General features: G+C 37.7%; 1 protein-coding gene across 1 annotated transcript; it reads left to right on the top strand.

Annotated features, from left to right (window-relative positions):
• The first annotated feature begins 10,208 nt into the window (after positions 1-10,208).
• Positions 10,209-13,138, top strand: LOC113290236 (probable serine/threonine-protein kinase WNK6). Its single transcript, XM_026539837.1, has 2 exons — positions 10,209-10,481; positions 10,858-13,138. Exon 2 carries the CDS (start codon positions 11,263-11,265, stop codon positions 12,955-12,957), a length of 1,695 nt encoding a protein of 564 aa, XP_026395622.1. The 5' UTR covers positions 10,209-10,481; positions 10,858-11,262; the 3' UTR covers positions 12,958-13,138.
• The last annotated feature ends 209 nt before the right edge of the window (positions 13,139-13,347 follow it).

Below are 13,347 nucleotides of genomic sequence, written 5' to 3'. Positions count from 1 at the left end.
TTTCTAAATCGCTAGATTCTAAAACAGTATTCTCAGGGTAAACTCTTTCCTCTAAACCATCATCACAATCATATAAAGGATTATCAGAGAACGGCTCATAAACTAAGGTTTTAATCATAGTTACCTCCTCCGATTCACTAATAGGCACATCAAATAATGGATTATCCAACATACTGCAAGCTAAAGGATCATGAACTACATCGTCTAAAATGGTGGTATCTCTAGTCAAATCCACATCCTTTTGAATAGGTAAATAATTATTAAAATTATTTGGATTTGTATTAGAAACAACACTATCATTATAAAGCTCAATCGGAGTAACAAATTCCTGATCACTATGCCTACATATTTCATGTTCTTCATCAATACTATCCTCATCATAATCATCACTATAATAACATGAAAAAGATTGAACCTTATCAAAACAAGTAGTGTTACCAATTCTAACCTCGTCCTCTAAATTAGGCAAATAACTATCCTCATTTTCAAGGGTACTATTGGAAACACTATATTGGAAATTAAGACTATCTTGAGCAGTTCTGTTCTGGGCCTCTAATAAAAGCTTTTGAATCGACTCACAAGACTTCCTTATGGTATTGTGTATAAAAGGTTCACTCATGGGTGCATTTTGTTTATTCATTTCTAACACAAACCTATTTGTATTCTCAGTTAATTGTTTGAGAGACTCTTCTAGAGGAAGAACAGGTTCAGAAGGATCATAATAGGGACTAGTTTTCAATAGTTTGATTGTCTCCTCTAGAGACGAAGAACTAGTACTATAATCTTCTTGCTCGTAAGACTGATGCATGTGTGGATAATAATTGGGCTCACCAGGGTATGACCTATATCCTTCCAAAGGATGGCGTTCCCAACCACTATTCCCAACATGGTCATAAAAAGGATGATGTCCATATTCAAATTCAGGTCGATAATCATTGTATTGGCTTCTATCATACCAGCTCGACATTCTTAATTGCAAGGGAATTCTACACAACGACAAACAAGGCCGACTCGACTTCACCAAAACAAACCTAAAGATTTCTAGCAAACAAAAAGCATGATGGCTCCACTTAGATTGTTTCTAGACCAGCTTCTATCTTTCGAAAGGGATTTCGTTGCAATTTGAGCAAACCCCTCTGGAATCAATCCGAGTCAAAGTAAGTTGAATTGAGGCGAGGGAAGCTCAGTGGAGCTTTGATACCCAAGGCCTCACCGCTATCACAAGGCGGCGCAGTCACGCATTCAACTCACAGAAACCATCATGAACTTTGGAGTGTGCTTAAAGAGCAACCAATATTTTTCGAACGAGTTTCCTATTAAGCTCGTTACCCTATCGGTCTCGTTCTATTCCAAATTTTAAGCTTGGGTTCGCGTTAGGTTTCGTTTTCCTAAGGCGGGCAAGAAGGGAACGGTGATGAAATCCGAACCCTTATCTTGTTTAGGCCAGGCCTTTCCCTTTACTAGGAAAATAAAGACAGTCCGGTTCGTCCTCAAACAATTATCACCTTAAGGCAGACAGTAACTCTCTTACAGGAGATTCGCGAGTGTTTCGATGGACTTACCTCCCGTACCAGACGGGGGATGAACCGTTGAAGTCGACTCGGGCCACGACTCCTATGTCATGTACGAACTCGAGGGGCCGAGACGATATTGTAATCGTCGTCCTTCCCTGCAAACAGTTTATATTTAATTTTTTTTTTTTATTAATAATACCCTTCCGTAGGGTTAAAAAAAAGAATAAAGTCCAATTGTTTAAAGTCCAAAGTCCAAAATAAATAAAAAAAAATTACATTTTTCCTCACACACTCTAAAAAAAATTACAAACTAAAAATTAAATCCTAAAATTGTCCTTTTTTTCTTCTCTTTTCGCTTTAAGATTTTTCCTTTCCAAGTCCTTAGTTTTCACTTTGAACCTGCAAAATAAAGACAAAAAGAAACGTAAAAAGGAACAAACAATTCTAAAAAAAATAATAAACCTAAAAAAAATAAATCAATCTATATACAAGTCCGCGTCGGCGGCGCCATTTTTGATTATAATATTGAAAGTGGTAGTAAAAGTTCATTGCTCGGATTTGTAAAGATTTAAAAATAAAAATATATACACAATATTTGTCACAATGGGCGAGAGGTACTGGGACTAGGATTCCGCCAATTTCATTTCTTAAGGTTCAAATAATAATTCTTTTATCAATAATAGCTCGAAAAATATATTAAATATATCGACTCTAATTTATTGCCAAGATTGATTCTCAAAATATTAGGTGTAAATGTTAAGCATGGGACATCAAATCATCTAAGCTAAGCATGCCCCATCAAATCAAATCACAACTAATTAATTTAAATCATAATTTCAATTAAAATTAATGCAAAAGTCATGAAAAGAATTAAATATAATTACCCAAGTGTGAAATAAAGCTTCCTCCTTCATCCCAGTATTGGGGTTTAGCTATTCATATCAAACACACACTCAAAATAATAATTCAAGCTCACAAGGTGTTCAAAAGATTGAAAAAGGATAAAACAGTGGATCTACGACCCACGATGAGCGTCCAGAAAACAACGACAATACTTTGATGCTGTAAACAACGACACAAGCCTACTGCTGAAAATAAGACTGTCCTGGATAGTCTGTTCTTCGTGTTCTTCAAGCTCTTTAATGGCAGCAGCAGCAGCAGAACCCGTTCCTGGATATCGATTGTTTCTGCTCCTCAGAGGCTCTGCTCGACCCCCAAATCTCGACAACCTTTCTATGTGATATCAGAAACCTATTTATACTCCTCAGCCTCATTTAATCACGCCCAATTACTCTCAAATATTCTCATTTACTCGGGCAGTAAAGAGAGAATATTTTTGAGATATTTCTTTCCTTTCTTGCCTTCTCACGCTGTCGATTAGTGTTTTCACGCTCCAAAATGCTGCAAACTCGTACCAAATTGATTCACACTCATGCAACAAAGTGTCTCCCACGAATTAAACTCGACAGTGTTGAGTTTTTCTCACCAAATAATACACGACTCTGTTTTCTCCAACTCGATTATCTATCCAATTGTGACCCAAAATAACACCTAGAAAAGCTTCCTTAATCCTCCAGGAACAATCTCAACCAATTACAGTTCTTGAGTCTCTCTAAAACACGTCCGAATAATCGATCAAAAATCTGCATGTGCGCTGCCAGTTTTCCCGCCAAAAAGCTTCCTTTGAATTTGAGAAGAAGATGTCCTCCCCCTAATCCTGCACGGGTGTCCCTTTAGCACTTTCCCTGGGGTGCAAATAGTAATTCTTGGGTTGAAATAGTAATTTTTCTGGGTTCCTCCGATACATTTCTGGGACGTTTCCGGTACATTTCTGGGGCGCCTCCAGGACATTTCTCCGGGGTGTAAATCATCACTTTTTGAGCAACTCTTTCCATACAAGGGTATTTTCTCCAAAAACACCTAAACAAACATAAAAACACCATAATGAGAACAAATGGGTACTAATAAAATACATAAAAGAGATCAAAATAGACACATAAATGCGTCTATCATATGCTACTTGCAGCATCTCCCCATGAACTAGCTTTACATCGTAAATAAAGAGGCAAGACTTTATAAACGAAAACACCTTCATTCATTACTGCTCTTACATAACAAGACCATGTACCATTATATGATTGATCCACTGATCACTTTTGGAAAGCTAAAACTACATTAACAAAGCGACTTGCTTACACCAAAGCAAAGGATATACAAACTTGAAGACTCAAATAAAAGTCTGTACAACCAAACTCTACACACAAAGTTTGCAATAACCAACAACTTAAGCTACATAAAACAAGGCCAGAAAGACTCTTGTTTTTGCATCAAAGTGTTGCCAATGGAGACAGCAACACTTTCTCTTATTTTTAGCTTAGTTTCTTTTGTCGAAGTGAGCGACCACTTCACTGCGAGGCCTCTTCCTCGAGCTTTCACTTCGTCCTTCACGATTCTTGCTAGAATGATTCCTATAATCATCCCCAACTGATGTCTTAAGTTGCGCCTTGAGTGGACAGCTTCTAGTGAAGTGTAAACCTTTGCAAATGAAACATCCCCTATACTTCCTGTCTAAAGGGAATAGTTCATCTTCCTTTGGCTCATGCTTACGCTTACTGCCTACAGATTTTTCCTTCCTTTTGGCTTCTCCTTCACATCTTTGCACCTCCTCAGTTGTTGTGCAACTAGTAAGCCCTCTTACCACTTGAATAGCCATTTGGATACTCTGGATTTTGCGCTTCTTGAGTTCAGCAATCACACTCGAACTCGCGCCAGCCAAAAATTGGAACATCTGATATTCTTCACTCATGCCACGTACTTCTTGCACCAATACAAGAAAGTTTTCAGCATAGGCCTGTGGTGTACCTGTCATTTTTAGCCTACGCAAACTTTATCTTGCGTACCAAGCACCATTGCTTGGCCAGAACTGACATCTCAGTCCATCTTTCATTTCATTCCATGACATATGATTGGCATAACCAGCAGCTTCATCTTCTTGCAGCATAGTTCTCCACCAAACCTTTGCATCACCACCAAGGTAATTGCCTGCGAGAGTTACTTTTTGTTCTTCCCCAGTTTCATTCGCCTCAAAGTATGCCTCAACGTCATATAAGAAATTCTCAATTTCTCTAAAATTTCTGGAACCTGCGTAAATTTTTGGCTCAGAAACTCGATTAGAGCTTTCTCCATGCACGTTTGCCCTACAAACATGTCGTTACTGATTAGCCCGCGAATGCCTGCCACTTCCTCTGACACTTTCTTCGCATGGCTTGTTAGTATGGTCTTTATGTCACTGAATTGCACCTTCAATTCAATCACTTCAGCATTGGTTTCACAATTCAAAAGGGTTGCATCAGACACCTTGTCTTCTACAACACTTACCCTGCCATCGAATTCTTTAAACCAATCTGATGTTCTTCCTTCAAGTAGGTCTAGCCTGACCTTATCTTTAGAAACTAGAGGATTTTCAATGCCATCAGCACTAAAGTCAATGGTTAAATCGCCAAGATCACCATATTCCTCAAGTTGATCAAACGTACCCGGTAGTTCTTCGTCGATCATCATTCCATTAGAACTCATTTCTAATGCAGTACTCTGAAAATAATGCGTCACTTACTTGCTCACTGGAAAATAGCTTTAGAGGGAAAGAAGCACCAGCGTATTATCCAACAAATACACTCGAACGGTGTACCAAACACAACTCTGATACCCGAATTGTCACACCTTCAAACACCCAAAATATTTTTCGCGAAGGTATATAACCCGGCAGTACAGTGGTTCTGTGAACAAATCTTCACCCACTTGCACTTCAGCCTTATAAGTTTGCACCTATGCAAACAACGAACTCTTTAGGTAAACAACGAAAGTCTTTACAGCCTTCTTTCACTTCTCTAAACTCATCAAATGCACCCCATAATGCATTCAATCTTTGCCATACTTTGCTAACAACAATCTGCCAACCAAGAACACTTAAAACATGACACAATCACTTCATTTTATTGCATCAAAAACTTGCCCACTGAGGGACTTACACAGACTTGTTCACCTTTAAACCAAGCCTTAGTCTTACAAATACTCTCATATTTTGAGTATTTCACTCTCATATGCAATCTACACTCTCACATATGCTAACCTTGCAAGCCTACCGAATTATCCCCTCATTACGACTATTTATACAACAAATTTACTTGGCCAAACCGTGCACAACCGTTGTACACGCTGGAGACAGCCATCTGTCCCATGGAGCAGTTCCATAACCGCCATTAACTGTGCTAACTGGACACTTCCTTTCTATCTCGTGCCAATCATCCAACACCTATTCTCTAGCAGTTAGCACTCTTCTCCCACGCTTATAAGCTCCTTTATAACCGCTCCTCTTCATCACGCATCATTGGCATGCTTGTGAATCTCGTAACTAACTTGTAACCGTCAACTGAGCCGTATTGCACCACTTGTTGTGCCATACTGGATTCTGTCTTGCTCCAATGCTCAGCCCTCTTGGCCATGCATGCTTAACACTTTAAGCTAATGCACAGATATTCCTTAAGCTTCAATCATCAAGGCCAGCTCCTTAAGCTCACTCTAGTTACTCATGTGTCATATCTGCTTCACTACGCCAATTAGCTTGACAACAACAATGCAACTCTTGCATTACCAACTTGTTTACACTTTTCAAGATTTGGCCATCTTTGAATTAATGCCATAGACCAACTCTTAGTCCATTCTACCACTTTGCACCATCCTTGAGTTTGGGTCAAATAAATTCCATGGATATGCCAACATGCCACTTGCCAACATGGCACACCGCATGTTTCATCTTGCGACTTTGGCTTCGTCTTGCCTTTCCCTTAATGAAGCTTCATTGTGTCGGCCAATAAGCTCCATTACTTAGCCAAATGTCATTACAATGTAGTGCTACTCTTGCACTTCATTGAACCTGCAGAGTATCACTATCTTAGTGGTTGACGGTCTATACAGTATACCGCTATTATGGCTTCGTTGAGCTATTATAGCTTTGCATTGCGCCATTACGGCTGGATACTGATTTGGCCTGCAACTCTGTGATGCACAATCATTATGCTCACTTGCAGGACCATTCATAGTATGTCACTCACATATGTTGATTAATTATCCCATTAATCCCCTGTAATCCATTTTGGTCAATCTATTTACACCAATTGGACAATCACACATACACCACCACCAATGGCCGGTCCTTATACCCATTGGTCAGTAGGTCCTCTACCCATTGGTCAGTCTTCCATCAATTGCTCCTTGGTCCATCACTTTCCAAAATATGGTTTCATATTTGATATTATGCATACCATAAATCTAATTACGTCTGGGAATCAATAATTTAAATATTGATCCAACTCTCAATATTTTAATTAAATAATTTAGTATTCGGTCTTGCTACCAATATTTTAATTAATCGGTGAAGCAATATTTTATTGTTTCAACTATTAATGTTCAATTGCTCTAAGAAGCAATATTTCATATTGATCCGGCTAATCAGTATTTCAGTTGCCGATCATCCAATATTTCATTGGTCTATCATCCAATATTCCATTGGTCTATTTACCAATATTTCATTGGTTTGTCTACCAATATTTTGATATCATAATCTTTGTTTTTTCATCCGGACTACTCACGACATGATGGATCGAGGATGAGCATTTTATAGTTACCAATTGCTTGACACATAAAAATACATATTGATCCATGATCAATCCATCAATCTCATCAAAACTATGCTCATCAATCCGAATTATTCAAATATTATTGATGCCTCAGCTAGCACAAAGATATATCACAACCGTCAATAATCCATCAGACTCAACATTTTCGGTCCGCAAAGCATCATTGCTGTCTCGACAGACATGCTTTATCCAATATAATGATGAATGTTATGAAAGAATATTCTGCAAACATCTACCATGGACATTGTTGTCACCTTCACCATGTTTCTGATGCTAACTACTAACATACTTCAATTACTAGCATATGTAGGTGTACAATCAATAACCAACAAACAAATAACTTCTTGATAAAATCATTATGTATGTTTACACTTTTGTGTTATATATTTATCTGCGAGAATTGAACTTGTGTTTTTGCAACTGCAGTTGAAACAACGACTAAATTATATGTGTAGTTGAGAAGAAAAAAAAAGGATATGTAACGTCTATAATGGATATAGTGAGTGAATTGACAATTACAAGTTCTATTATAGTCTATGGTGGACCAAGATGCAACAGTTGTGCTGAAAGACATTTGAAATGCGGGTGCTCAAACATTGGTGTACTAGGTGGTTACGAATTTACTTATGGTGAACGGAGTGAATTGTGAGGGTGCTTCTCAATTTATCCTTCGCGTTGATTCCTATGTCTAGCTGTGAGGCATACATATGGAAAGAGTATGCTTATGCAGTGTTAAGTACGTGGTTTCTAATGCAACTCTACCAAAAACATGATTTCATACTTATGTGTTTCCCTTTATATCAATAAATTAGACCATGTGTGCAAAAGCATGGTGATGATGCTAGTTATGTGCTTTTTATAAATTTACTGTATCTCTTGTAAATTCTCATTGGATATATATAATAGGTGAAAGTGAAAGGGAAAAGTGTTTACTTTATCTGTTTTTTCGAGAGTTGTTTGTGACGTGAGTCTTCACCTTTGATGTGTTCCCCTCATATAAATCAAGAAAACATTAAAGACGATGTGAAATATCTGGTAGTAACTGGTTACTTTCATCATGCCAAATTGTTGCTGCAAATGCAAAACACATCCACTACTTTAATAATCGCTAGTTGGTCTCCCTTGGGTGATGATACATTGATTATAGTTTGAAATTTTTCAGCACCAAATTGTTTATCAACCATTTTTTTTTGTTGCCAGTTGGTGTGGATGCCTTGTTGTTGATCAGATAAACTTGTTCATATCCTCTCAGATGAATCTAGAAGTACAAAAGAAGTCAGAACAATTACAAGAGTAACTATAAACCAAAGAACCCCATAAAAATTCATAATGTATTTTTACATTTTACCCTTTATAAAGTTAACCCCTCAAATGCTAAAGTTACTGTTTAGTTCACTCTAATTCTGGTTTCTAACTATATTTGGTTATTTACTATTTCCTTATACGAACAAACATATCCCCGTTGCCTAGGTTTACTCTTTCCTCAGTACTCAAAAATTCCCTAATTTAATATGACAATCTTTGTTTTTCCTTATAAACCCTACATTCTCTAATATTCCTATGTGAATCCTTCCTTTTTTCTCAACTACAGGGCTATCTCGATGGAGTATTTCAAGTTTTTCACTTATCTTTTCAACAACAAAGGGGTTTCCAAGGATTATTTTAAGTTTTCAACACATACATGCATCAATTCAAACAGTCTAATACTGAATCACCATATGGTATATAACTGAAATAATTGTCGAAATTAAGTAGACGCTTCAAATTCAACAATATATTATTAGTCGCAACTATAGGGAACAAAATCAAGCAGCTGTGCTGAATAATGAGGCAAATGACAATCAAACATGAAATCTATCTACAATAGTTTGGGACCATAAGGTCCTACCTCTTTTAAACAAAATTAACAAATGACTCCATGTGTATGACATACCCTCATGCAATCGCTTGATAATCTAGTAAATATAATTCATGCCTAAAAAAAGGATCCCCTAAACCTGACAAAAGGTCTGGATCCAATTTATTTAGTCCAAAAGTATCTACTCCCTGAACTCTCCGTTTGCGAGGTCCACAGGGAAAAAAATGTAGGACTAATACCAAGAGTTAAGAGTTTATCATAGAAAAAAGAGGACTCAGGAACCAAGTATCAATAGCTATTATTAAGGGTTAAAGTTTAGGACCCGAACTACATCCACATCGATTGGCTCTATTCATGGCCTATTTGGTTGGAGGGAATGAAATCAGTTTCTTGAAAACACTATCCTATTTTCATTTCCATGATAGTTAGAATACCATCCCTGAAAGATAAAATTGAAAAACCATGTAAAAGTGATGAGTTTAGTATTACACTTTTCAGAGAATAAGATTTCCCTCCCACCATCCAAACACATACGATACCCATAGCTCTTCTAGACACTTTTTTACTTTTTCACACGTAAGCTGATCAGTTAGACACTTATTTTCTACAATCAGCTACACATTTGGATATAGTTTTTATTCATAATTATTACTGATAGGTTTAATTTTACTGATGAGTCTAATTTTACTGATGAGTCTAATTTGGAGATTTCATGGTCTATTTGGTTAAAGAAAATAAAATCAGTTTCTCAAGAATACAATCATATTTCCATGATGGTTAAAATTACGAGTGCGAATTCGTGCACACTCCTTAACGAGTGTGTATTTCACATTTCAATTTCTATCCTTGACCAAATTTAGGAAGTTATGTAATGATGGTCGTGATAATGGGACCATCAGTTAAATAATCAACCAATCAAAAAAATATGTGAAATATTCTAAAAAAAAATTAGAGAATCCATATCATGTGGAACAATGAGTTCACTTTTACGCTTCTCTTTCCATCGTCGAAACAAGCGGTACCCACAGCCCAAAACCCAAGGCCTCGTTCTGGACACTCGATTTGTTTTTCACACATAAGCTGACCAGTTGGGCACCTGTCAGCTGCATATTTGGATAGAGGTGCTGCTGACTGATCCTAGAAAAATAAAATAAAAATAAGGATCTTCCCGAATTTTTCGTCCCCTAATATTTCTCAAGCGACTCATCTGAAACCCAAAAATTATCTTGATCGATCTCAAGCAGATCAGCTGAAGAACTCGGTTTTCGTCTCTCTCTCAATTGAAGAATTCTGGTTCTCAATTGAAGAAGTCGAATAACAAAGAGAAACGGAACTCTCCCCCTCTCTCTGATCTCTCGTCTGTATGAATTAATTTGTGTGATCTCATTTCTCCCGGTGCTAACCTAATTTCAGGTACGATTCAAAAACTTCTCAGAAACTGAAATTTCACTTCGTAATCGTTAATTTCTGGTGATTTGGTGTGGATTTGTAACTTTGATTTGCTGATTTTTGGTTTTGATAAAACTAGGGTTTATTAATGTCAATGTATGCATAGTGTTTAATAAATCTCGAGGTCTGATCAAGCCACATATTAGCAGGACATATTCCATAGCATCAAGACCAGAAATAGATTGTGAAAATCATATTAATTTCAGCTCCAAATCGTTAGTTCTTGGTGTTTTACAACTAGAGTTCCATGATTCCGTGTGGTTCTGTAACTTTAACTTTTGTTTGCCGATGTATTTTGTTTTTTTTTTTTAAACTCGTTTCACAAAATTTGCATAAACAGGTTATTAGGTGCAGGGTGTTGTCGAGTTTGACAGGTGTTGGAGCTCCACGGGGAATAGAGGGGATACAGGACAACTTGGTGCACTGGATGTGGATCTAGTAATGTGTATGCCAAGTGGTTTTGTGAGTCACAAGTATCAGAAGAGTTTTTGTGATATAGAAGTACCTAGCAGTTATGTGGGTCACAAGTCTCCTAAAAGCTGCTCTTCCTAGAGTTTTAGTCCAAGTAGAATTGGATTATGATTATGATTCCTTTCCGGTTAGGAAAACAAAAACTGGAAAAGGTATATAAGAAGAATCTTGTGATTGTAAAGTTCTAAACGTTCTTATATCATTCTCAGTCCACAAAAGAGGTGCTCATCATCTTTTTCTCATCTCGAGTTAGTTTTTGGGTGGTTGTCTATCAATGGATTTGACTAGCAGAACGGAGTTCTTGGAAGATGTTGATGATCCTCCTGACCCTGATGTCGTAGAAACAGATCCTACAAAAAGATATGTTAGGTATAAGGATGTTCTTGGCAGAGGCGCTTTCAAGACGGTATACAAGGCGTTTGATGAAGTTGATGGAATTGAAGTGGCTTGGTGTCAAGTTAACATTGATGCAGTGGTGCGAGGTTGTACGCCTGATTTAGAGAGTGCATTGTATGATGAAGTAAATATGTTGAAAGTTGTTCATCATAAGCACATAATCAAGATGTACAAGTCGTGGGTCGACGATGGGAAAAAGACATTAAACATCATTACTGAATTGTTCAACTCCGGTAGTGTGAGACAGTACAGAGAAAAGCACAAGAAGGTTGACATGAAGGCTTTGAAGGGATGGGCAAGACAGATATTGCTGGGTTTAGACTATCTTCATAGTCACAGTCCTCCAATTATACATAGGGATGTAAAGTGTGATAACATCTTTATCAATGGTAATCATGGCGAAGTTAAAATTGGGGACTTGGGTTTGGCCACTGTGATGGAACAAGCTAGTTTGCACAGCGTTCTTGGCACTCCAGAGTTCATGGCACCTGAGATTTATAATGAGGATTACAACGAACTGGTTGATATATACTCCTTTGGCATGTGCATGCTAGAGATGACAACTAACGAGTCCCCCTACATTGAGTGTACAAATTGTGCTCAGGTTTACAAAAAAGTTGTAAGCGGGGTCATGCCAGCCTCCCTTTCTAAGGTCAAAGATCTGGAGATGAAGAAGTTTATTGAGAGGTGTTTGGGTCCAGTAGCTCAAAGATTGCCAGCAAAGGAACTTTTGAAGGATCCTTTTCTCCAGCCGAAAGATAGTGCTGCTGCTGGGTATTGCTACCCCAAACAGGTCTCTGCAGGTAGTGTACTTACACTACACGAAAAGGAGTCTTCTACAGAACAACATATGCTTCCAGAAAATACAATAACTATTACAGCTGTTGAGTCTCATCCTGTGCCAATGGTTGAGGTCCAAAGGGTAAGAAGAGGGAAGGAATTCAAGTTACAAGGGGTGAAAGAAGATGAAAAATCTGTATCATTCAAGTTAAAGTTTTTAAATTCTGAAGTGAAGGATACGGTGGATTTTTCGTTTTACCTTGAAAGTGATACAGCAATCTCTGTTGCTAGTGAAATGTTTGATGAGGTAAAGCTGGCAGATCTGACGGTTCTTTTCGTCGCAGAGTTGATTGATGTATCAATAACAAGACTAATACCAGATTGGAAACCTTGTGTTCCTATTGACCAGCTGGTAGTAACTCATGAGTGTGCTGCCAGCTTATCAAACCCTGATGCTGGAACATTTTCAGAAGATCGATACTCTGATGCTGGAACATTTTCAGAAAAGAACCACATTAAGTCCAGCACCGATAGATGTATGCATGCAGATTCAGGATTCATGGTGTATAACGGGTCCATCCAAGATGTTTGTGCCAGAAACAGGGCAAGTAATGTTTCTTCTGTAGGTAAAGGTGAGGATAGTTTTGAGCTCAAGGATATGAGTCTGGAGTTGGAGATGATTGAACTAGAGTACCAGCAAGCATTGGAGGAAATCTCCAAGAAACGGCATGAAGCTATCATGGCACTTAAAAACAGGTTGTTCTCCCAAAAGAAGATGGTTCCAGCTTGCTAGTTTGGTCACACTTGTTTTTAGAATCAGTGCTGCTTTAATTTTCAGTTCTTTCACCTTTTGTGGGTGTGGGTTTGACCTTTACTGCAGTTGATAGAATAATTAGAGCATCATTATTTCCTTAAATATATTACTTATTTGAATTTGTTACTTCTCTAATGAAAACATCGTCAAATTGGGTTTCTATCTGTTTCGTACGTGCTTCTGATCTTACTTAACCCCTTGTATATACTGCGCGATTCTTTTCTCTAGGTTTCTTATAAGCTATTTGACCTGCAGATTTATCCTTTTTTTTATCATCAATAACATCCGGGATACCCCATAAATTTGGGGATACTTTGGGTCAAGCCCAGCTAGGTATTCTAATGAATCCTATTATTAGGGGCTGATGAT

This window comes from Papaver somniferum, chromosome 6 (assembly GCF_003573695.1).
Source record: "Papaver somniferum cultivar HN1 chromosome 6, ASM357369v1, whole genome shotgun sequence".
In the NCBI taxonomy this organism is placed as follows: Eukaryota; Viridiplantae; Streptophyta; class Magnoliopsida; order Ranunculales; family Papaveraceae; genus Papaver; species Papaver somniferum.
Note: the sequence above shows the minus strand (reverse complement) of the source record. Positions and strands in the feature narration are given on the sequence as shown.

Coding starts and splice junctions, on each gene's coding strand:
- LOC113290236 (XM_026539837.1), top strand. CDS start 11,263: ATGGATTTGACTAGCAGAACGGAGTTCTTGGAAGATGTTGATGATCCT.